This window comes from Triturus cristatus, chromosome 4_1 (assembly GCF_964204655.1).
Source record: "Triturus cristatus chromosome 4_1, aTriCri1.1, whole genome shotgun sequence".
Lineage (NCBI taxonomy): Eukaryota > Metazoa > Chordata > Amphibia > Caudata > Salamandridae > Triturus > Triturus cristatus.
Window position 1 is genome coordinate 755,156,781 of NC_140585.1, and position 26,395 is coordinate 755,183,175.

Sequence of the window (26,395 nt, forward strand, 5' to 3'; positions counted from 1 at the left end):
ATATGTGTGGTAGACCCTGATATTTACCACTGGTGTATCAAAGCTTAAGGCTACTTCATTCTATGTGAATACCAGAGTTAATTTCCTAAACTTGCCGCTCAAATTGCTGCAATTGCTTGCAGCCAAGGAGGTAGTAAAGGAATTAGAACTTAAATATAGTATGACGAGTAATCATGCTTGATAATCTCAATCTTCAGCTGAGTTGTCTTTTAACATGACCTGTTTTAGAGGGGGTATTTAGAATAAAACCCCCAAAATCTGCTATGTGACTCAAAGTTCCCCTGCCCACCAATAAACATCTTCTGGGGTTCTGCACACAAAGTATTTCGCCACACGTGCAGTGTTTCTCCAAAGGCACAAATTGTCCTGCGAAGTGATGATGGAAAATTGGCCGCCCTACTTGGCTCTTGCAGTGATGGCTGTGTACCATGGCTGTGAGGCCAAGGGATGGGTACTCTCCTTCCCTGGCTCTTGCAACACAGGACCATGGATGAGAAGTCCAGGGCTGTGGGGCCTCATCCAATGGACCTTGAAGCACTACATCATAGCTGTGAGGCCAGAGGATGGGACAACACTCCCAAGGGCCTCACAGCTATGGAGCATGGTGGGGTGGCCCATGGTAGAGAAAAGCTTTTCCCTGGGCTTGCAGTGCTATACCATTGTTGTGAGGCCAATGGTACAGGGCTCCCCTATCCTGTGCTCTCTCTCCTGGGCCTCGCAGCACTAGCCCATGGTTGCGGGGCATAGAGGAGTGGAAGCCCCTACCTTATGCCTAATAGCCATGGTGTAGCATTGCCAGGCCATGGAGAGTGCCCCTTTCTACTGGGCCTTGCAGCCAAGCTTATGTTCTGCAGGGCCCATTGGTTAGTGGGGTTCCTCCCCGAATTTTGTCAGTGCTACACCATATCAGAGAGGCCCAGGAGGTGAGGAGGAGCACCTCCTGGGGGCCCCTCTCCTGGGCCCCATTGAAATTAGTTCACTGCTCTGTACTATGGCTCTGTGCATGGGTCGATGTCAAGGTCTATGTGTCCTGTGATGTCATTTCCTGTGATTTCACCTTTTATGAAAATAAGAGGGGCCTCTCCATTCCCTTTCTGCATGGCATAGCCATCGGTCAGGGACATGGCCATCAGTAGTGCAGCAGGTGCAGTGACACTGGGCCCAGTGGTTTTATGTGCCCAATGTTCCCATATTATGGCTCTATTTTACTGCGCAGCCAGTGGACCAAAGTGAGGTAGTGCTTTTATTTTGCACTAGCACCCATGGTACCATTGCTCTGCGCCATAGGCAGTGCAGCCATATTCCAGAGCTGTGAGGCCTGGGAGAGGGCCTCCCTGCCCTGAGCATTGCAGCTGGCCATGATTGCACACTCAGGGGAGAAGGCACCAGTCCATGAGCTTAGCAGAGCAGGAGTATGGCAGCGATGCTCATTGGGGGCCTCTCTCAGGGGTATAGATATCAGTAGTGCAGCAGCTGCAGTGGCACCAGGGCTCATCGATGTTCTGGACCCAATACAGCCAGGTTATGACTGCATTTTACTTGTCAGCATAATTTTCTTGCATTAAGACCCATGGCTACATTACTATGCTGCTGGTCCCTTCGCTCATGCACAGGATAGCCATGATGTAGATCTGCGAAGCCCAGGAAATTCCATCCTCCCCTAAGCCTACCAGTCATGGTCCAGTGCTGAGAGACCGAATGGAGGAAGCCTGCTGTTCTGGGCCTTGCAGCACTGGTCCATGGCTGCAAGGCACATGGCAAGAGACCCTTATGAAGGGCGTAGTTATCATTAGTGCAGCAAATGTAGTGGGACCCTGGCCTCATAGGGTTATGGGCACAATGCGCCCAAATTATGGCTGTAATTTATTGTCCACAAAAAAGGATACAAATGATGGATGAAATGCTTGAATTAATCTCAGCAAATGGTAATTACTCGGGCTCCATCCCATTCCATTGTTATTTTGCACACTATGCCACCTCAATTTGGACATATGCAAATCAGCCTTGACTCTGATTCAATGGGAACAGTCCAGAATAAATTGCCAGGTCAGGTCTTCCCTAAACCAGAACACAAGCAACCAAGGACAGGTATTATCCTAGTTAGGAATCATCAGGCAGGTATAGCTTGGTTCCAGTGACAGTGTGCACAGGACCCATGTCTGGGCATACTCATCCCACTTAGGACGACTCACTAAAGTATACAAAAAAATGAAGAATGGAGTGCCTGAATGAACCTCAGCCACTGCTAAGGCTGATGCCCCCCTATGATCAATTGAGGTCCGCCAGCGGAGCCTCGCCTGATTTTAAAGACCTATGCTTACCCCATTTGTGTATATTTTGTGCACTTCTAATTTGAGAGATTTTACTGCGCTGATGAGGCATAATATTTTGTTCTATATTGTTATATCCCTAAAGGTTCTATTGAGATTTTTTGCTTTTTTTCTCTGTTTTAGACATGAAAATACTATCCATGATTGCAAAATACTTAGCGCATACAACCCTAGAGGCCTGGCCTCTCTCCCAAGGGCCTTGCAGCCATAGTCCAGCACTATGAGGCTCAAGGAAATGGGCCGGTTAGTGGGCCTGGCTAGTAGCTTTATTTAATTACATTTGAACGTGTGCTTTCCAGATTTTGTTCAAAATTAGCAGAAATCAAATGAGAGGAGATGTATCTCAAACTTGTTTAACTGGATTTGCATCATGCTAATTTACAAAAATGAAATGCACTCGGAAATCAATTAAGTGTATACTAATTATTAGTATCACAACATTTAAAGGCTTCAGAGGGGGTTGATAGGGGTGTTGTATCCATGGCTCATGGCACATGACATGGAACCCTTTCAGCCTCCATATGATTGTTTTCTGGTAGTTTCTGGTGTTTTTCAGTGAATCGAGTGATGCCTTTAATAGAGTTCAAGCTATTTTCAACTGTTTTCTCTGCTTTCATATCCTTTCTGCACATACTCTATCTTGCACGGGATATCTGGGAAACCATCTTGGAATTTTAACACACTCTGGCTCCCTTAATGACATTCTGCATGCTGCAGCACACTTCACTAGGGCATAAGGAAACATAACCACATCACAGCAAGGTGATGGAGCTCCACAGGTCCTCCTTGCTGGCCAGCACCATCTTCAGGTTCAGCTGCATTATGTGCAAAGCTATCAAAATACTTTACCAGTCGACAAACCAGCTACCTTTCGAATCACTCCTTGACTTTATGCTTGTCATTGACCCCCTAAGATGCTCCACTGCTTTTGGCTAGGTTTGCACTACACTTCTGAAACCCCTGCGTTCTTCAATGACAAGTTTGCCATCTCTAGTGACTCTCCAAACACCCAGAGCAAGGACAGCATCAGACAGAAGAAGATGTACTAAATAGAGATAAAACACATAAATGGCTTTTCCCATCTATGCACCAAGGAGCTGGAATGTTCTTCCCCTACCCATCCCGACAGCACGAGTCAGCTCCAATTTAGCAAACAGCAAATACTCAACTTTAAAAAAAACCTAAATAATGACAGTCATGATCCACAAACCATCTACTCCTCCTATCACATGTTGAATGTGTATTTGAATTTGAGCCTGTACAGTGCTTTTCAGCCTTTTGGCTAGGTCTGTGCCATATAAATACTGCATACAAATATATGTAGCTAATGCACCAATCTGGAAACAAATTATTAACATTTAATTAAACTTATACGTTTTGGAGGGACCTAGACCAAACCTTTCCATCCAGCGTTGCTAATATAATGTATCTCGAGTTAATTGAAGTTTAAAATATATGTGCTTATTTTATTGGTGTTAAAATTTAGGTTTTTGTTTTACTGATATCTGTATGATGTAGAAAGTTGCTTCTTACAAAGTCACTCAGTGACATAGTCAATTGATGGCACTTTCTATGATGTCATTTTCAGGGATTTCACATTGTGTGGAAATTAGGGGGCCTCACATTCTTTTTCTGCCCAAGGCCCCAAAAGTCCTGGGACCACCCCTGCCATCCATCCTATCACCCACCCTTCCACCCATCATGCCAACCATCATGCCACCCACCCATGCATCCTTTCACTTGACCTTCCATCCTTCTTTTCCTTTACTATCAAACCTTCTTATTGATTAATTATGTGCTTTTGTCTGTCGAGATGCAGACTGAAGAGCCCCATAAATAACTCACTGTAGCTGCTAAAGCGAGAGGTTCCCGATGCCCCAATTCTCAACCATCATTTCATCATCTCTAGCTGTTTCCAAAATTGTAAATGTTTCTCATCACATCCAGCCTTTACAAGTGGTGGTGAACAAATCAAGTGTGTTAAACCCCATAAAATTGGTAATTTTTAATGCTGAACTTCGTTCTGCAAATCTAGATCAGCACTTTTATTCCCCTTACCATGGGGTTTTACTTGTAATGGCAGGAATTCCATGCAGAGTTGTGGCTACACCAATAATTACAGCTACACTGAATCTCTGCACCGCATGGTACAATGCTTGTAATCAGTGCTGCAGTACGTTATGACACAAATTGGTAAGCGTCAGTGTGGAAGGGGTAATGAGCTTTGTTCGATGTGATCCTTGGTATTCCAGACCTACGGAAATCAGAAAATCATCAAATGTCCAAAATACTATTTTGCATGCTATATTTCCCATTTCCACACCTGAAACTATTTTTCTTCCGACAGGGCCCATACAAAATGGTATCTTATGGAACACTTTCCATAGCTATTTTGATTCCTAAACTATTTTGCAGAGTTGGGAAATCAAAAAAGATTTCCTTACCTTTTTATGGTTACTTTGATGGAAAGACCTGTTCTATGAAAAGACTTTCAGGCCTTTCGTGGATTGGGAATACTGCTTCGGCTTTCCTGCGCCTGCTCTTCAAGAACCACATACATTTTTTATGAGAGACTCAGTCACGGCCCATGCAGGTAAGCGTGGTAGGGGCTGGCGGTGGAAGGGACAGATGAAAGAATAGGAAAAATAAAACAAATCAATAAATAAACCCACTTACCTTGAATTTGCTGCATCACCGACTCGGTGATGTAGTGAGCGCAAGGTAAGTGGTTTTATTTATTTTATTTTCCCTATTCTGTCGTTTTTCAGTTCCAACAACCGCCTCACCGCACTTAGCTGCACGGGCCGCCACTGGAGAAACTGACGACTTCTGATTGATTACACAAACATTGAATCTCGCACAGTGTTGTCCACCGAACCCTTATAGAACATTTGCAGCTTACATACCCTGCTAATGAGGCAAAAATGCTCCAGTCACCTGGAATGAAATCATTCAATGAAACATAAAGGAAGGGACAGATGTCTTTTAAAAAGTTAATTTATTATACATAATTGTACAATTTATTTGTAATAAAAAGACATATCATAGTGCTACACCATATGAAAAGTGATCTAGAAAAAACCTCCTGTGCTACCAGATACTTGAAATCTACTGTGAGCCTTTTAATGCACCCGCTGGGCCTGCCTTAAAGAAGAGAAATAGTATTTGTTTTCTTTTAAAAGTTGTGTGGTCACATACACTCACGAAAACTGCATACACATTCATTCGTTTTTGCAAAGTCATAAGTAATATTAATACTAACTAGTAACTAATACCATCATGCAGTCAACGAGATTGGAACAAGAGAGTCGGTGGTGGGACTATATCACCACATTTGAGTCCTGTATCTCAATCACCTGACCATTTATATATTTCTAAGTTTTAAATATCAAGAACATTTGAAAGGTTTCACTCAGGATTGATCATTTTTAAAATGGCATGCGTGGTAAACAATGAATGTTTAAGAGGCAGATGCAGCCAAATATTTTTCCTTAGTGTGCAGTACAAAGCCAGGTTTAGAAAAAAGAGAGCTTCTTCTAGTATCAAACTATTCAAGCTAATAACAAGGGGCTGGCTTTGGACTGTGTATAATGTTTGCAGTAAGTGTGCTTTCGCACAGAGTCTCTCCGAACAGGAGGAACAGTATCTCGGTCTGGTATGGACCATCTTTGAGGTATTTCTCAATCGTATGTGTGAAGCTCAAAGACCACATCGCTAGCAACGTGCCCTTGAGTGAGCTTATGGTCTAGGCACATAGTTAGTGTATGAAACCACAGCTCTGCTTGGTTCCACTAAGATGCGTGTCAGAATGAGAGGCTGCCTTTATGTTGAGTGGTTCTTTTTCAGGGTTCTGAACACACCATGAAGTCCAAAACACACTGCAGTTGACCGTCAGTATTCACATAGCTGTTCCACTACAAGTGTACTGAAGGATATTGATTAATTGTAAATCTAAGAAAGTGCTTATCCACATGAGAAGGTAACAGACTTACTAATGTGACATATAGTGTTTTAGGGTGTAAAACATGGCTTGGCATATACTACTGAAAGTTAATGAGTGGTTCACCAGAAGCCTAATATATAGTTTGGCGCACTGACGAAACACCAACGCAACCTGTCTGATGTGATGATGGCTCCATAAGTGTTAATGTAAGCATTCATACTAGACAAGTTATATGTCTGTTGTTGAATCTCACTAACTCAACATTTCTTCAGAATCTTAAAAAGCCTATACCTATGAGAACAAATCAATGCATACACAACCACATATATAGATATACATATATAAAAATCTAAAAGAAGGTACCATACGTTAAAAAACTGATCACTATGGATAAACGTTACCTACATAAATATATAGCAAACTACAGTTCCTTGCACTGAACTCAAAATGTATCAAAGAATACTGGGATGTGTATTTCCATGCACCTGCGTAATTGTGTGAGCTACTTTTGGAAGACCAGTTGCATATGAGGGAGCTTGTTTAGTGTCACTATTCAAGGCTATACTTACACAAAATTGTCAACCCAGCACCAATAATATTACCATATAAAATGTGTTGGTTTACTGAATTGTAGTCTAAATAAAGTTTATATTGTGCATTCACGGTCTCTGTGACAGAGATCACAATGATCAGCCAGTCTAAACACTGTCTCTAGTTTTTGCACTTTAAATAATTCAAACAAGTACTACATCTTCGCCTATACAGCTCCCAATGAATATAGCATATATCTCAAGCTGATCCCATATTCCATAGTCTGAAAAATTTTGGCCACTCATTTTTGTTACAGTAATATTCAATGTTCCAATGAAAAAAAGGGTTTTTTGATGATTATGTACATCTTCCACCTTCATTCCATTCCTCTCCTGCTTTTGAATACCCTGGCACAGCATACATTACTTTTATTTTGGAAACCTGTCAATATAACTGTCCAGCTCAGGTTCCCAATCCATGAGCAGCAATCTTCAGTAAGGTATGATGTTTCAGTCTTGTACGCATTTTGGGTGACGAGCGGCTTTCAGGTCAGTCTTTGTATTCTCGCGCGTCGGGTCAGAATACCATACTTTTCCTGGTTTCATTGCAGCCTTTGAAGAAAGACATCTTTGCCATTTCCGCTAGATAGGAAGTGGGTGTTGATGAGGGCCATGTGTTAGTGGTGCTTGGAGGATGCGGAGTTATGCACCCAGTCGATGATAATGAGAGACATGCTCCCGATCATGAAGATGACACCAACAATGAGAAACACCAGAGCCTACAGGAGAGAAACGAAACAAGTACAGTCAGGGAACACTTGAAAAAGGAGTCTGAGCCCAGATTTATTTATATAACCGAGAAACAAAGGATTCAAAGCAAAAATTGTAGGAATAATTGGTTCCATGTTTCTATTGCATTACCACACTCTGAGAATTAAGAAACAAAGTTGGTGTGTATTTGTGTGCATGTTTTGTTATGTTACAATTTATTTGCGGAGTGCTCATACACAGATATTTCTTGGCACTGTAGAAGGACACAACCTTAATCTTAACAGTGGTCAGGGAAAAATGTAGGAAGATCATTATTAAAAAGCCAGGTTACAGCTGGCGTCTAAAACAGATTAGATCTGTTTCTGCCCACAAACTCAAACAGAAAGAGTGATACAGTTTGGCAACTGCTGTAGAAAAACCTTGTCTCCATAAGTGATTGCTCTGGTCTTAGTAGTGGCAAGTAATGATTTGTTTGTCAATCTGAGGGAGCGGGATGATTGATAGAAGATGGAGATCTAACGTAGATTGAATAAGCTTAGAGGAGAAGTGATTGAATTATATAATTCAAAACTTGTATGCAAAAATGAATCAATGAAGATTGACTACTTTGCTTCCATTTAGTAAAGATCTGAATACTCACCTATTTAACTATTGTTGTCATGTTGTCTGCCTGCATTAGTCACCTACTAAATCTTAACACTCTCATACATATTCTATTGAATTGGTACATATTCAATGGATGTTCATTGCTCATTTGCAAATCACACACAGATCTTATGTATTGCTATAACTAACTTTGTTATCACTTCAGTCTGGACTAGGCACATGTGACAGTGAGAGTCACACGTGTAAATGGACTGCCCCACTGGTGGTCTGCTCCTCCATAATGCAATAGTGGACTGTATTTATTTCTACCCTTTTCACAGGGCTTGAAATGGACCACCCTGAAGATATGGAGATACTCATAATGGGCCATCAAGTCTTGCTGCGTGGATTTTAACCTCAGATTTACATAACCAGCAGACAATGAAAGGCGTGCTGCTAATAATCCAGACTCGGGCACATTAATCAGGGGTGGGAGGGGGAAGGTGCAGCACTAGGCTGGGTGACTAGCTTCTCACAAAGAACAGGTAACTCGGTGAATCAGGCATCTAAATAATGTGCACAACTGGCTCAATGAAATTTAACACTCAACAAATATACCTATTACCTTTAACATAGCTTTTAAGCTAAAGTGATTTTTTTTCAACAACACCTATGCTAATGGAGAGGATGAGCAAAAGGGGAAGGACCTCCAAACAAGCACAAAGAAACCTGCTAAGAAAGCAAACCCGTCCTTGCATAATCAGTACTTAATACAATGTGATAACAATCATAGGCATCTAAAACGAATTTCAAATATTTTTTTGTAAAATACTTTTTATTTCACCATACTGTTGGGCATAATGATGGCACTACGCCATATTTGTGCAGAATAGTACAGACCCAGCTGTTTGCTATGCGCCAATGTACTAAACAGGTGCAGATCACAAGGGCTGGACAAATCTCACCTTATGCATGTTAATTGAGATGTGCCTGGGCTGCAAATTGTAGAGCACACAGCAGCAAAGATAGGTATTAAAAGCTGCAAGGGACAGCAGACCTCTGTCTCCATTTATACTTACTCAGTAGACCTACACTGAAATGCCTTTCTCTTAAACTCACAATGGGTACAATACTAAAATGAGGAGTGCAAGTTGAAATGGATACCAGGGGAAGGATGCAAAGGTAGAAGGGGGCCATCCCATGCTTCCCTTGATAGAAGTTGTGGTACTGCACAGTAGAATTTGTCCAACGGAGACAGCTTACATTTTGCAAGGGATAACCAACTGCCCCACGCATGAGTTAAAGAATCAACAAAGTCACTTGCCACACCCTTTCCCATGTGTTTCTTTAGTTTTGTAAGATGGACTCCGTGACTTGTAATGTTCAACGTGACTCACAATGCACAATTTTGCACTGTAAATGTAGCCTTGTTAAAGAGCTAGCTTTGCAAATGCAAGGTTTTTAATTTTTATTGGCTGAACATCTACTAATTGCTTCATACAGTTATTTATAAACTGGATTTTTATTTGACCCCAACGTCTTTACAAATATGTTTCACTGTGTCTACAAGTTCTTAGGTTCTTTCCATTTCTTACTTGAAAGCATCAGGTCATAGAATTTGAGGGAGTGTAGATTTTACAATTTCGCTTACGTCAATCCTATCAACCACTTTTGTACAAAATGCACTGAATATATAAAACCATTATATGGTATGTAAATGTCATATCTTGTATTTTAAATTAAATTTACACTTTTTATCCAGGTGTATCTTCTCCTATGTACAATGTTTCTTCAGGTGAAGACAAGCATTTGAATATTCCAATTTACTAATCTATTTTAGCATTAAAGTTAAATTGTTCTTGAGGGCTGTTTATGATTTAGGAGTCTATATAAGATAATCATGTTCAATGGTGTTAAAAGGTGTCACTAGATCATGATGCATCTAGGGGCAGGAGCATTGTTGGCATTAATTTCAAGAACATTATCCCTACCATGATGGTGGCAACCTCACTGCTCTACTGTGGTTGGAAATATGACTGTATGCATGGATTAGAGTATGCCAATGATGGGGTTTTTGAAGATGGATAGCAACTGCTTTTTGGAGGATTGTTTCTTTGAATTGCAATTGGTTAATGGGTTGCTAATTTGATCTTGAATCAAGGACTAGGTAGAATTGGCATTTGTTTGGTAGTAAATTGAAGTGCTTAGGCTGAGTGATGCATTGAAGATTTTGAATATCATTATCCAAGGTTCAAAGATGGCAGTTCTAATAAGTAAGTCAGGCAGGATATCTTTGTTGCTGGGGTAGTTTTAAAGAGGATATTATGGCAGTGGCATTTTGTGGAATCAGTGGCTAGAAGGAGTCCAAAGTGAAATAGAGTGGGATGTGATGTGTGGCCTGTCAGTGTGGGTGCTGGTAGAATTTATGTACATGCCTGATTGTGCCGATTTTCCGAATCAATCATTAGTTATTGTCATTGGATTTAGCACCAATTGTGAATTGCAGGGAGTAGGGGCTCATGCATTGTGACACTACCCTGACTCATTCTTACCTTCCCAAATTTCTGAGAAAATGACTCCTTTGGGGAGGGTATGCTCTTTTTATCTTCATTTATAAAATACATATTTTACACCTACTTGTTTGCCACTTTAAATTCTTGTAAGCAACATTGCTTATGTAGGTAAGTCAGTAGTTAGTATTTTGCAACTAGTGCTGGAGAGAGCAGCTCAAAGGTTCTGCAAATTTATCAGTGAATTAGAAGATAAGGCTTGTGCCAAGTAGATTGAACATTGCCATTTAGATAACCCTAGTCCAATGTTTGAGAGTGAATGTAACCTCAACACGTTGACCCTGAAAATGTGACACAAGTATTCTTACATTTTCAGACCTATTGCCTAACAAGGTTTGCTGAATTAAATTGGCTGCTTGGATGAGGGTGTTACAAAGGAATCTCCATCCATGAGGCAGATGTTCGCATACATAGCGATTATGCTGTATCTGCAAATCTGACTGCACACTTAATGGGCAACACCTTTACCATCTTGGATGCTGTCTAATACGCCCACCCCTACAAAAAGGGTACTAAGGGATCGTCATTGGTAATTTTGATTTACAGCCATTTTTAAGCCACCAGTTGGGACTAGTGTGCCATGATCTGATGCTTCTGTACTGTCATGCTAATTGAGAAGGCTCTATTTCTCAGTGCCCTAAATCCTCAATTACAGCTGCAATATGTGTATTGGATGATTCTTCTCTTGTATTATATTCAGAAGAAAGACCAAGTCATCTGCACATTGTATAAAAACCCTGCAAGACCCACAACTGCCAGGTATTAATCCCAATCAATCAATTTAGTCTAATAACCTTTATAAGCCTAGTCAAAATATGTGTGGAAGCTACCGAGCCCTCAGAGGCCAGTGGGACTGCCGACTGAGGACACAATTGGAGACCCATTCAGCACACATACTGAAAGAAGGCAGAGGTTGAAAAATAATGCTTGGCACAGCAGTATAACTGAAGTTGGGGGTCTTGTTTTACTGCTCGGACGAGCTCAGTCAGCTTATTTTATATAATGGAACTTCTCCATCTGCATCACAATCTGCTACCACAATCTCCTCTATGATGACAACTTTTATAGTAAATGACCATTAATATTTAGAGTGTGACACTGAATTCCATTTGTCAGCATTTCTTGTGTAACCTTTAAATTATCTTTTATTTCATTTTTGTTAATAATTGGTGACTGAACACCATGTATGTGGCATGAACACTTTAAGATTTGGAAATATGCTCATAGTTCATAAGTTTAAAGTGCTTTACAACTGTGAATATATATGCCATTTGGCTCAGGCTGTGAAATTAAATTCTGTGTGTGGCAGTATTCCCATGCACCCCAGGAAGGAAACAAACAAGATGTCTATAATGCAGGGATCATTGTTCAGTTACCAGAAATTTTTGTTTAGTGAGGCCCATCTAATCTCATGCCTTGACTCATGATTCATATTATGGTATGCTATGTTACCTTTCTGTTATTGTTCTATTCCTTGCATGGTGAGGAATTCCACAACTTTGGTCCCAAGATGCGTCCCTGCGTGGGACTTCTTGAATTTTGGCATAAAGAATATAAGATTTCAGACATTTTAGATAATTAGAGGGTCATTTAGACCCTAGCAGGATCTCCACCGTCCCGCACAGCAATAATAGCCAGTATGCAGCGAGGGTGGCAGTGAATCTCTGACCCTTTCTAGAGACCCCTGTTGGGTTGAGGGGATATTTGCCTCAAAAGTGCCCTTATCGGCAGCTCTGTGGATCACAGCTTTATATCTTGTGATCTAACGGGAACCACTTAGCTTTGATCCATCGGGTTTGATAAATTCATACGAAATAGGAAGTTAAAATGACATCAGTTATTTATGATGAGGATGATGCTACAGCACTGCAGCTTTGTATGGTAGCAAGTAATGGCATTAGATAAACCCTATGCAGAATGAGCCAAGGTGAGGAGAAATCAGAGTTCATTAAATGAAAGCTGGTCATAAACTTGAGGTATCTGTCAGCTGCTAGTACTGAAACTACGGTGTTGCCCAGCAAGAACATTGTGTGCTGGACTCCCCCATGAATGGCGATTGTTCAGATTGCAATAAACATGTAAGATATTTCTTACCCTACGATCTTTCTGTCTAGGTGTGACTTGAATTGTGGTGTAGGATAGAGCAATGTGAAGATTTGCAGCTAGAAAGATTGAAATCGGAAACTTTGCAAACGGGGTTAGGTGTGCCAAACACAAAGCTATATAAGTGAAATCCTTATTGGAAGGGTTTATTTTACTGAAGCCACTGTAAACAGGTTGAACAAGGTGGAAGGGTGGAGTCATGACCCTGTAAGTGGTAACATGTCAATCAAGGCTGGATTTTGTGGTGCCATTTAAATCAAGGCTGTTCTCAGTCAACCTATTGAAATAGTGACTGCGCTTAGTCGAAGGATTGCATGTCAATCAGGGCTGGGGTTAGTGGATAGAAGGGTTGAATGTGAAACATGGTGCTATATTTACAAGGCCATGCAAAGCCACGCAGGGTGGCTTTGCATGGCCTTGTAAATATGGGCCAACACACTACGCCACCGGAGTGTAAAAAGAAATAACGCTCCGGTGGCGCAATGGGCTTGTGATATGCCCCTAGATTTAGTAAAACAACACACACACATTGATAGCTACATTTATTTCATGCATTGCAATTAGATGAAGTGTTGCAAAGATTCTGAATTCAGTGTCTTGTTTAGTTAAAGTAGCTGTTAGAAATGGGGTTTCTGGTTGGCTACGGTATGCCCCTAAGCCAGGTAGCACAGTAAGGACTACATTGATATTGTTTTTTTAATTTCACTTAATTTCTTTTTTATCAATATTTCACCCTTTTTTCAAAGTTACAGAACATGATGCATGAAATAAAGAGTTATACAATAGAAAAGTAATATAATAAATTCTATGGAGAATGGAAAATAATAAAAAGCGAGAGGTCTTTGAGAAATTAGCATACAAATGAGCCCAAGCTAGAGGCAGAGTAGGAATTCAGGAGCAGTGCAATTAATGGAAGCATTGATGTCAGAAGGTGCATTGGTGAACAAATTGAAACCAGGACATCATGTAATGTCTACATTGCAATAAGTGCAAGATTCAATGCGAGTGAGCTGTAACACTTAGTGCAAATATAGGGTGATAGTGTAAATATTGAAATGAAGAATAATTTTAAAGGAAATATTAAAATCAGGACCTGTTAGAGTGGAAAGTTTTAATCAGGGAAATTTAAATGTACATTGTCATCTAAGGGCAGGAATTGGGTTTGTTTCTATCAGAAGTGTTTGTTTTTGAAAATCTCATATTTTTCAATGGAAAGTGGACCGCCTGAAGTATTTAGGTATTTATATCAACACAGGTTTAGAACGCATGATTCAAGACAACTTAGATCCACTTATTGCCAAAACGAAGTCAGAGTATGAAAAATGGTCTCATCTTAGCTTGACTTTTTGGGGAAGAGTACAGACAGTGAAAATAATGAGTGCCCTGTTTCACTTATGTTTTGGGTATGTTGCCTTTGACAGTTAAAATATCAATATTAGAGATATTGACAAAGGTATTAAAACCTTTATTTAGGGATCCCTGAGAGCTAGATTTAAAATCTCAAAATTGATTGCTCACAGGCGATATGGGGGTCTTAGTTTACCGCATTGCTATATAGCCCTCCATTTATCTCAATCGGTTTATCTTTGGCCCAGACAGGATGATTCCCCACTATGGGTTCTCATTGAAAGACAAACTGTACAGGCAACTTCAGGTTTGCACATGTTTAACACTCATAAATCAACTGCTTTACAAACTTCCAACCCTATTATTCAATCTATGCTTAAGATTTAGATACATGCCCACAAACTCCTTAAGAGTAACCCAATACTGCATGGAAAGGCCCCCATATGGCATAACGCTGATATTAGAATAGTTAAACAGACTATATCCTGGGATAAATGGGAAAGAGCAGGTATTCTAACGTTGGATCACTTTCTCACTTTAGAAGGTGAGCTTAACACCTTTGAAATGCTTCAGATAGAATTTCAACACCCTACCTCCCAAGACGGGCAATACTTACAACTAAAACAAGCCCTATTTCGTAAACTAGGACCATTTCCTTGGATAGTTGAGGATTTCCCAGTGTTACAATACTTACAAATTGGGGGGAAATTCAAAGGTGCAGTCTCTGGATTTTATAATCTCATAGTGCATAAATTACACTCATACCCATTACTAGCACAACTTCATGTCAAATGGCAAGGGTTAATTACTGTAGCTTATTCGGATGAGGAATGGGAGGGTGTTATTATGAACATGGATAAGGGAATCAGAGAGGCCAGAATAAAATGTACCCTCTTCAAAATTCTTCCTAACTGGTACTGGTCACCACAAAAACCCAAGTCAGCAGGTTTACTACGCCAATCCACCTGTTGGGGGTGCCCACAGGAGGACTGCGATATACTACACATTTTTTCCCGATGTCCAATTTTGAAGGAATATTGGACTTCCATAACTTCCTCTCTACACAGAGCTATACAAGTGTCCATGCCTTTAACGGAAAAATGTGTTCTATTACATGATGTTACTGATCTCCCAAATCTCACAAACCATAAAAGACAATTGATAGCAATGGCACTCACAGTAGGGGAAATTTGTATATTAAGATATTGGAGAACACACCAATGCCCTACACATGATGAATGGCTTATTGAAATGTATAAAATAGCATCATATGAAAAACTCATTTATAGATTGCAGGACAATGTTGGAACTTTCATCAAAATTTGGAACCCCTTTCTAGCTAATACATTTTCTATTCCTGGTAATATTTCTGGTAATATTTCAGATTTGTCTGCTGATTAGGAACTACAATAAGGGAATCACTTCCTTTTTTATTTTCTTATTAATTCATTACCATCATTATTTATATTCACACTGTTGATGTTATTATTAGGACTGTTGATGCTTTAGCCAGTAACACTGTTATTTGAATTAGGACTTACTGTTCACCTATTGAAAATTGAGGCGTTAGTGGGAATAACTCCACTTGAAATATTATATTTGTATGATATTATCGCGACTATCTTACAACTATCTATAATATATTTCAAATATATTGTTTACTACATATTGTATTCTATCTATGTAATCTCCTAGTCCACCTTTCCTATTTCTTCCTTTTCAGGTTTTATGAGTACCGCAGATATTGTATCTTTTGATATCTGTATTATCTTTTTTTGTATTTAGAAATTTGAGAAGTTAACATTTCATAGTAATTTATTGTGTGGCCATAATTTGATTTGTTAAAACTCCTTCCTTTTTTTAATGTATTGTTTATAAACTGACATGTACTTCTTAATAAACATATACAACAAAAAAAGAAAATCTCATCTTACATGAGAACTTTAATTTCTTTCACGTGGATTGACAGCCGAGTGAAAGACGCAAGAGACAGCTTTACATTTTTCCCTTAATAAAGAAAAGTAAAAAATGCAGGTTCCTGGAAAAAAATCCAAGCAAACGCAGGGCACCATGGTAGAAGTGCATTTGTATTCACTTCAGTGATATTGCATGACCAAATGCATACCGTGACATTGATAGTCTAAAAGTCCCTAAGCTTAATGTTCCCATGCAGAATTGGGACTTGTGGCTTTTTGTGTCTGCTTATGCCATTACGTGTGTGCTTTCAGTGAGAGTGGCTTGCACGGTTACTGTGATTTTGGATTGCCCAGGCACACTCTGTCTAATATCTCGTCTCGTCCTTCAGTAAATCTAAGCCATGAGAGGCCGGATGGATGTGTACATAATTTTTTAACAACGTTTTAACTGCAGTAATTATGCTTACCCCGATTTTCTGAGGAGACTTAAAAGGTTCTTTCTTCACTATTCGAAGGTAGAAAGCAGCAGGGAGAATGAAAATTAACATGGTGGCTGCTGATGCACCTGGAAAACAGACGTCTCGCTAAGTTAACAAGAATAATGAAGTACACAGGGAATTTAACTTGCTGATTTCTCAAAAAGAAGCACATTAATACCTTACACCCACACAATGATCCCCCACACAATGATTTGCACTTCTGTAAAGGTAACACAGCAGTATTTGGATGCCCCTGGGCTAGAGTGAACAGCCATGGATTCTCTTTCAGACAGTTCATGAATGCCGCGGCCATTTTCATGACATTTTTTGCATTGAACATCAGGAAGTAACGTAGAAGTGATTTTCAGATGGTGAGCAGGAGGAAGTGCAGCAGATGTACTGTGCACGCAGTGAGAGTGTTAGAAACACTGTTCACAGGGTGAGGGGAGATGAATTAAGGAGTGCATGATATCACTGTGCAGACAATTCACATGTAAGCAAAAGGCAAACACTGAGTGAGTGACAAGCACTGTGCAATAAGTGGGAGGAGAGCAGAGGTCAAAGAGATGGTGGCAGAAGTTCTTCGCACAGTGAGGTGAAGAGAGTGAGGGAGAAACTGTACAGAGAGTGAATACATAAGTGTGGGGAGACATTGCAGAAAGCAAGTAAAGGAGTACACTGCACCCTTACTGAGCGGTGAGGGAGTGAGGGAATATTGCTGCACAGTTACTGACTAGGGAGCGAGTACCGCAGCAGGGTTACTAACCAGGGAGGAAATGAGGGAGTACTACTGTATGGTTACTGAAGGGGGAGCGAATGAGGGAGCACTTCTGCATGGTTACTGACGGGGAGTGAGTGTGAGAGTACTACTGCACAGTGACTGACGGGGAGCAAGTGAGGGAGTACTACTGAATGGTTACTGGCCGGGGAGTGAATGATGGGCTGCACAGTTACTGACTAGGAAGTGAGTACCGCTGCACGGTTACTGACCAGGGAGTGAATGAGGGAGTACTACTGCATGGTTACTGATGGGGAGTGAGTGAGGGAGTACGCTGCACAGTGATTGCATGGGGAGTGAGTGAGAGAGTACACTGCATGGTTACTGACCGGCGAGTGAGTGAGGGAGTACAAATGCATGGTTAGTCACCGGGGAGCGAGTGGGGGAGTACCGCTTCACGCTTATTTACTCATTTACTCAGGAGCGAGTGAGCGAGTATGCTGCACGGTTATGGCCCATGGAGTGAGTGAAGAAGTACTACTGCAAGGTTACTGACTGTGAAGCGAGTGAGAGAGTAAAGCTGCATGGTTACTGAGTGAGGAGCAAGTGGGGGAGTACCACTGCATGGTTACTGACTGGGGGGCGAGTGAGGGAGTACCACTGCACAGTTACTGGCCAGGGAGCGAATCAGGGAGAATTACTGTACGGTTACTGAGTGAGGAGCGAGTAAGGGAGAACCGCTGTCCGGTTACTGAGTGAGGAGTGTGGGAGTACTGCTGCAGTGAGTGAAGGAGTACCGCTGCTCGGTAACTGAGTGTGAAGCGAGTGAGTGAGTATTGCTGCCCGGTTACTGAGTGGGGAAAGAGCAGCACAGGCAGCGACTGGATGAGCCACTTAGAAGTGGCGCAGAAGTAATGGGCAGCCAGAGTATGGAAAGAAAGGCTGTGCTGAAGTTGAGGAGAGACGTTTAGTGTAGACATTGAGTGGAGGGTTATACTCCACATGTCAAGACCCAAATATGTATACCGTGGCATTCCTTTAAACATACAGGATAAAACGTGTCCTCGTGTAAAAATATAAAAGTCTGTATTGACCTTGTTCTGATACTACTGCAGTGAAGCAGGGCAATGCCAGAGGCCTGTGGGGTGAGAATTGAGACGAAGATCCTGAAAGGGGGTGACCACCAACTGGACTAGTTCATGTCAGTCCCCACTGAAATCGACTCATAGCCAGCTGATCAGTAGTACATTGTAATAACTTCTTTAAGAAGAAGGGAGGGGATATTCTATGAGATGTTTGAACCTTAGCCTTAGGAGACCTTCATATGTTTCAGTACACGTTAGTACAGCCTCTCTCCAAGGGCTTCAAATAGAGACAGCTCACTAATGTGGAAAGTACTGAGGGGTCAGGAAATAGACAGACGGGTGGAATACCTTTACCCCTTTCTCTTTTGAGAGATTTTCGTATTTAAGTAACAGTTAGTTTTAAAGCTAAATAAAATGTCAAATACTAAGTTCGCGCTATATAAAGCTCTGAAAATAAATAAATATATAAATTTACAGCGTCAAAACCGGACTTTAAGGAGAAATAGTGGAAAACATGTTTATAATGACATCAACACAGCAAACACGTTATCTTCGACTCTGTCTTTATAATTTGTCACTGTACATTAGCTTTAGAATGCCAGTTTACATTCAGATATTAAGAGGTCCTGTTCCCTATGTACTTTCCGGCTGCAACCTTTGCTTCAAATTAGACTGTTTTCAGGGGATAAGCACTCCATGGATTCCAGGAAGCCAGGTGTAATCGTTCCAAATTATCTCAGACTTTTATGCAACATCTCTTTTATGGAGGGACAATACAACCTATACTTATAATAGGTAAAATGGAAATGCAAGTCGCAGGATGTAGTTTCACTGGCTAGAACGTCACATCCTGCCTAACAATGCCCCACTGCATATGACATCATCTCAGCACAAGCAGACTTGACTGTCACAGTGAACGAAATTATACATCTGTGTGAAAGATACCATTACGCCCCAATAGATCTCCTTCAATTCTAAGTGGAAACTACTATAAACACAACTACTAAATAATGTATTTTTCTGCAACATGAACAACTTCAGAGTTTCACCCTGAGAAGCCAGAAATACATTTACTTTGGAATTGTTTGCGTTGTGAATTTAAAGTGACTTGAATTTGTTTTTGGTCATCTTACCTATGAAACCAAATATGTCCTTAATTGTTGGCACAAATATTACGAGAAGGTTGTTAAAAGCTAGGATAATTGCTGCTATTAAAATGTGCCTGATCCAGTTAAATTGTCTGCCAGGAAACAGCATGGCAGTTACTGATGTTCGAATCTGTGAATAAAAAAAATAAAAAAAACGTGAGATATTAATTTTTTTTTTTTGTAGATGTTGCTTATCAATTCACACATATTATTAATACATATATCTAGAGAGATAGATTGCTCTGTCACTCTGGTAGCACGTTCCATTATATATATATATATACATATATTGCATGGGCTAGGGTGGCATGCTTTATCACGGGCCCCTCCTCACACCGACTACAGTGCAATTGAAAGGAGTTTGACCTATGTTTTTTTACGAATATGGATTTTATGTTGATTTTTTGTTGGGGGGGGGATCTATTATTTGATTTTCCATTTGTAATAATCTATGTATTTTTGGTACATTTAAGAAGCATTTTTGGCTAAAAAGCAAATTTGAAGTCACATACCTGAAAAGGGAGGGAGATGTATATGAAATTATGTAACCGGGCTACTATAACCATACACACCAGGCTGAAATTGCCGCTCTTTCAATAAAAGTCAATGATGGAACCACATTCCCCCGATTGTTTTTCAAAATTTCCTATTTTCCTGTTCTGAAATGCTGGCATGTATGTTTTAATTCTTTGCAACTTGGCTTTTAAACTTTTATTTCCTTGGAGAATTTGCTGTAAAATGACCCATTTGCCTCTATTCTTTTCAACAGTTTATATATTCCCTATTGATAAACTATCAAGGGAACAATTCCACTCACCGCTCAACTGCTCAGTGCAATTTCCACTGTGTATTTACGCTACACAATTTTGAAAATTCACCAGTCGCCAATAAGTATGACGTTCTTGTTTCAGGGGTGAATCTCCCTGCTTTCGGGAGCGGTGACATCACACTCTGCCTGCCCTCATTCGAGAGATGCACAGGAAGTCAGGAGTGTATCACAGGCCCCCGCAGCCCCCACAGTGTGGGGGGGGCCAAGCTCCAGGGGGCCCCCTCAGCACAGCACTCTGGCTGCAGAGCTCCTTATTGAGCCCGGAGGGGGCCCCTCCACATGCCTTGCAGGGAGGCCCCCTCAAGGTTCCTTACGCCAGTGCAGGAAGTAGGTAAAAGGTCGGCGGTAACTAGGTTCCGCTCAAGAGATGCACTCTGGCTGTCAGACAGTGAATGGCTTAAGCAGCCCCCAGGCTGGAGGAGTTGCACTTAGGCGAGTGTTAAAGCAATAACGCATTGGTGCGATCTTTTTACCCCTCCCAGCATAAAAGCAGATATGTACTTTGCTTATCCCGTCTTGGGAATTATTGCTTTTGAGAAAAAACTGAAGAAATGCGGCTGCTCGTGGCCCACGCAGGGTGCCACCCTAAAAGGGCGGCCCCTTTAGTGCCATTGAGCATTACCCCACCCCCCTCTAAGGCCGGGACTCAGGGAGGAGTCCCCCCTTTACCCGAGGTGCGCTAGGCACGTCATTTCTGGCGCGCTGAGGAAGTGGGGAGGGTATTTAGGCCTCCCCTGGCCATTCTGGCGTACTCTTTGTGCCAGACACCCCGTCGTGTCTCGTTGCGTTCCCGGGTCCGAGATGGCGCTCATTGCCTGGTGAGTTTGGGCCTCTGGGGCCGGTTGTTCAGTCTCCAGTAGTGATCGGGAAACAGGGGAGCGGCAGAGTGGGGGCCTCACGTTGGGTATCGTGCTGGTTTCTGTGAGCCCTACCTGTCTCGGAAGGGGGGCCACTTAGGGCAGAGAACTGGCATGGCCTCGAGGGTTTTGGGTGCAGTTGTGGGCTAGTTGCACTGCCGCTAGTTGCACTGCCGCTAGTTGCACCCTTGTGGGGTTGTCGGCAAGTTCATTGTTTCGGGTAGAGTGCAGGATGGGATGTGGTTGTAGCAGGCTTAGTGTGGAGTGTGTTTCGAGGGTGCTGCTTCCCCAGTGTCTGCATACTGGACTTGGGCCTGCACCCGCGGGGTGTGGCACTAGTCTGATCGATGGTATGGGACATCTATCTGGGCAGAAAAGAAGTACTAGTGGCATCGAGTTACGGTAACCTGCAGGGTTTTTTAACAGGCTACACTGCTAAAAAGCAATAAAGAAGGCAAGGGGACAGTATTGGCTGACCAGCCCTGCCACTGGGTGTGCTTTTGTTGAGGCAGATGAGATAAGGAATTATGCTGAAAGACGAAGGTGGGCTGCAGCTAAACATGAAACTGGGAATCTTGGATTCCGACACGCTTGCTGGTTTAAGCATCTAGGGTCACAGCTGGATAGCAGGTACTGTGCATCTGTGATCGGACAGCAGTTAAGCAAGCCTGGTGAGCTGCGTAAGTTGTCTCTCCACGAAAGGGTGAGGTGTTTCCAGTAGTGGACACAATACACATATTCTTTCAAACCAGATTGACACCATTAATGTGTTCACCAAGGTTTAGCAAGCAAAGAGGTCTGTGCAATTGTCTGGTCAACGGGGCAAAGTAAGTGCACTCCAGAACCGAGGGTAGGTGACATGTTGCTTCAGTTAAGCTCAAATACTCTGCCTGGATAGCTATAATAGCCAGGCTGGGTGGGGACGCTGCCTGCCAACATGGTGTGCTGCTGTCCCGATAATTGGGGAAATAAGGTGTCAAGCACAAAAGGCTACTATGTAAAAAGAACAGTTGGCACGCCAGTATTCAAGAAAGTTAAAAATGTAATGGAGCAGGTAATTTTCCACTGCTGGGGCTGCACAGGGTGGGCAGTGTGAACCCCCACATTTGGGAATAATCTAGTATGGGGGTAAACAAGGTCTTAGTCAATCCTGAATGTTAGGCACTGTATTGCAAACAGAGCACACTGGATTAAATCAGACAGAAACACAAACCCCGAAAGCCTAGGGGGTTTCCACCACAGTGGGAACTGAGCAGGCAAAATTACCAAATGTCGGGTCAACCTCAACAAATATGTCCACTCTACTCCATGGGCAGATTACGGGTTGCTTCAGTTAAGCATAAAACATCTCGCCTTGATAGCCAAAGTAGACAGGTGGGTTGTGGGAGTGGTCACCTAACAAGTGGGCTGCTGTCCCATATATTGGGGACACAGGTTTTCAGGCACATACAGTGCTAGAAGGATGGCAATTACAGCTTGCAGAAGGTTGGAGCCCACATTAGCATGAAGGGTAATATAGCTGTGGTTAAGGTTAGACCTCCCTTTCCCACAGAGCAGGTGTAATTTCTGTAAGAAATAAGGGATTCATGGCAAGTACAAGGGGACACACTTTCTTATTGTCACTTACACCCAGTTCATCTGATAGTAGCCTGCCAGGTGCTTTTCAGGGACACACAAGGGCATAATGGAGTTGCATGAGGTAGGAGATAACGTGCGGTGAGGCAGTGTGGTCCCAGCTGCCCGCAAAAGGGGGCTGCGGCAATACTTGCAACTGGGAATATTAGATTCTTACAGTATCATTGTTAATTTACGCCCGAAGTCGGCGCCCCGTTAGTCCTTCGGGCAGTTGTGGGCCTGAAGAACTTGAGCCTTGCCTTGCTACGCTCCGCCCTGAAAGGGGCATGAGTAATAAGGACCAACGTGTCACGTGATCGGGTAGGAGGATCACCCCATAAGGTGTAGCACTGATTGGGTTCTCCACAGTGCTTGGCTCATTAGGCGGGCAGGACAGCATAGGTTGGTTACAGCTGCCTGCCCTTGGATCGCCCGTAAGATAACCCACCATATTGCATACTTTTGTATGGAATAAACCTGCAGCAATATTTTTCCCAAACAAAAGTTGTGTTGTGTATTTATTTATGTATGTATGCTCTGTGGTTAAGTGGGTGGGGTGTGTTGCCAATAGTGGCACTACAACCTATACCTGCCAAACCCAGTTACGCACCGCTGTGAAGGACAAATGGGTAATTTCACAAAAGGGCAGTAAGGCTGAAAAGCCAGTAGTGCGGAGTCAAAGTCAGTCATAAAAGCTGAGTGATGAACAGTGAGTGGCCCAGCATATTGGCTTTTCAAAATAACAGGCCTATGGGTTAGTCTCCCATCTTCATCAGTCCTTCCTGGGATTCAGATTAAGCAGCCTGTCGAGAAACATTCCAGTTTGCAGTATACTAATCCCTCTATACCCAGAGAAAGTAATTTATATGAGCTTAAGTAACGCTGATGCAATCTGGTTAATTCTCGTTCAAACCCAAACGGCCTGTGGTTTTTAGGTTTGATGTGTAATTGTGCTTGCACCATTCATGGCAAATATTGTATTGCAGATTTTGTACAGCGCCGCAAAGTGCTCCGCCTCTCATCCTCTCCTGGGTATCCTTTCAGTCAGAGGTTTGTGTCTTGAAATGTGAAGAATGGCCTATATGCAGTAAGCTGGTTGAGGTGCATTACATACTCCAATTATGGAGAGGTATATGTCACAACACATATGCATGAAGTGCTGCAGAGAGTGTGAGAAAGGACGTGGCCAGGCATACCCACATTGCAGTTTAAATACATATGTATCAGTGTAAGTGATTAGCATTTATAGTGAAGGGAACAGCCAAGACTTTAGTGTCTTTTGAAATTTAAGATTGGTGTCGATACTTCTCATTCCGGCAGGCACTGAATTCCAGGGTGTAGTTGCCTCTCCAGAGAAGGAGGTACCTCCAATTTGAGATTTTCTGTGTGGAGGTACTATTAATAAACATAATGAAATCTATTGAGAACAGAAATTGGTTTTCTATGAACCACTTTCAAGTTCCAGAGCTTAATTGGTAAAAAACAAAAAAAATGCTGGTCCTTAACATGTTTCTGAAGAGGCACTGCAAGCCAAAGAACCAGGCCTTACCTGCTGCATCATTACCATCCGAAACCTCTTGCCACCTCTGTCAGCCACTCACCTGACAACTGTACAGCCTGCCTGGTTGTTGAGCAGCACGCACAGAGTTCATGAGGCATGCAAGACTCTTTCTTTTATTTCTATTGTTGTTTGCTGAAATAGAAGGATTGCCACTACACTAAATGGTATATAATCAATGTATTGGCAGTCCTTTTTCTGCGGCCCATTGTGAAGTCTGTGGAACATTGATGAAAGAAGAAGGAATACTCTGTTTCCTGCTGCTCTGTACATTAAGGCATAACCAAAGGGGATGATTGACAGAGTGTTGAACATTGCAAGCACTCACCCCCTGTCAACTGATCTGGGTTTAATCCATCATGATTCTTTAGATCACTCCGCCACCCCAGTTCAGACATGGCCATATGCAAATCAGTCTGACCCTGTGCCTCATGGGAACAGTTCAGCCCGAACTGCCAAACCATGTCTTCCCTGGACCGGAAACAAGCATCCTGGGACCGGTTTTGTGTTCATAACCCTCATCAGCCAGGCTATCTTGAATCCAGTGGCAAAGTGAGCAAGGGACCTACGTCTGGGCACACCCTGCCAACTTAGGGCGAACAAAGCAAAACCAAAGGGGATGATGGACGGAGAGTTGAACATTGCAAGCACTCACCCCCAGTCAACTGATCTGAGTTTAATCCATAATCATTCTTTAGCTCACTCTGCCATCCCAGTTCAGACATGGCCATATGCAAATCAGTCTGACCCTGTGCCTCATGGGAACAGTCCAGCCCGAACTGCCAAACCATGTCTTCCCTGGACCGGAAACAAGCATCATGGGACCAGTTTCGGGTTCATAACCCTCATCAGCCAGGCTATCTTGAATCCAGTGGCAAAGTGAACAAGGGACCTACGTCTGGGCATACCCTGCCAACTTAGGGCGAACAAAGCGAAACCAAAGGGGATGATGGACGGAGAGTTGAACATTGCAAGCACTCACCCCCAGTCAACTGATCTGGGTTTAATCCATAATCATTCTTTAGCTCACTCTGCCACCCCCGTTCAGACATGGCCATATGCAAATCAGTCTGACCCTGTGCCTCATGGGTACAGTCCAGCCCGAACTGCCAAGCCATGTCTTCCCTGGACCGGACACAAGCATCCTGGGACCGGTTTCGGGTTCATAACCCTCATCAGCCAGGCTATCTTGAATCCAGTGGCTAAGTGAGGAAGGGACCCACATCTGGGCATACCCTGCCAACTTAGGGCGAACAAAGCAACCCGAACCACAATCGCCTCCTTACACCGGAGCGCATTTCCATGAGCGAGGAATGAGAAAACACGCTTTGGTGTAAGGAGGCGATTTTGTACGACAGTAGCGTACTTGCCTGCATGAGGGACTCACGTTTGGAGTTTACCTCTCTGTGATGAAGTGGAGGGCTGGTACGAGCGACTTGGACCCCTACATGTCACTGTGTGGAACAATACTAGTGTCCCTGATTGGTGATTAAAGACCCATCAGCCCTGACAAAATTGCCTTGAATCAAGATTGGCAATGAAACATGTCGGCCTAAAGGTTTGTAATTATGCAGCCAATTTTTAGTTTGAATAGGTGCACACGTGAATAATAAAGTTGGTAATTGTGCTACCTATTTCAATTTTAAGATGGTTACCAATCATGAGAAAAGTGGGCATAGCTGGTGAGTACCAATCAGTAAGCTCCTTTGGTGGTGTGCACATGAGGTGCCATCTTTTCCTTTTTTCACATAATAATTTTTTCAGGTTTACATACAGATTGATGTAACCTTTCTCTAACATGGTACTAAGTATACATCCCTATATGTATAGGGGGTATGGAGATACAGTGACTGTCATGTGAGGAAGTTTTTAGCAAATATAGAAAATCTAGGCAGTAGAGTGTGAGGACACTACCTCGAATGAAAGTGAGGAGTGTTTTGGAAAAAAGTGTGACAGAACCCCTTCCTTTACTTATACAACCAGTCTCCAGGAGAGTAACTCTTTTGTATATA

At 42.3% G+C, this 26,395-nt stretch overlaps 1 protein-coding gene across 3 annotated transcripts in view; it reads right to left on the minus strand.

Annotated features, from left to right (window-relative positions):
- Positions 1-5,311: 5,311 nt before the first annotated feature.
- The window catches only part of SLC38A4 (solute carrier family 38 member 4), a 216,149-nt gene continuing 195,065 nt past the window's right edge, over positions 5,312-26,395 (minus strand). For all 3 annotated transcript variants that reach the window (XM_085653322.1, XM_085653321.1, XM_085653323.1), the window contains exons 14-16: positions 19,511-19,655; positions 16,563-16,660; positions 5,312-7,582 (exon numbers count right to left, since the gene is read on the minus strand). In XM_085653322.1, coding sequence (XP_085509448.1) covers positions 7,481-7,582; positions 16,563-16,660; positions 19,511-19,655 — 345 coding nt within the window. In that variant the 3' untranslated portion in view covers positions 5,312-7,480. The remainder of the gene's footprint in view (positions 7,583-16,562; positions 16,661-19,510; positions 19,656-26,395) is intronic.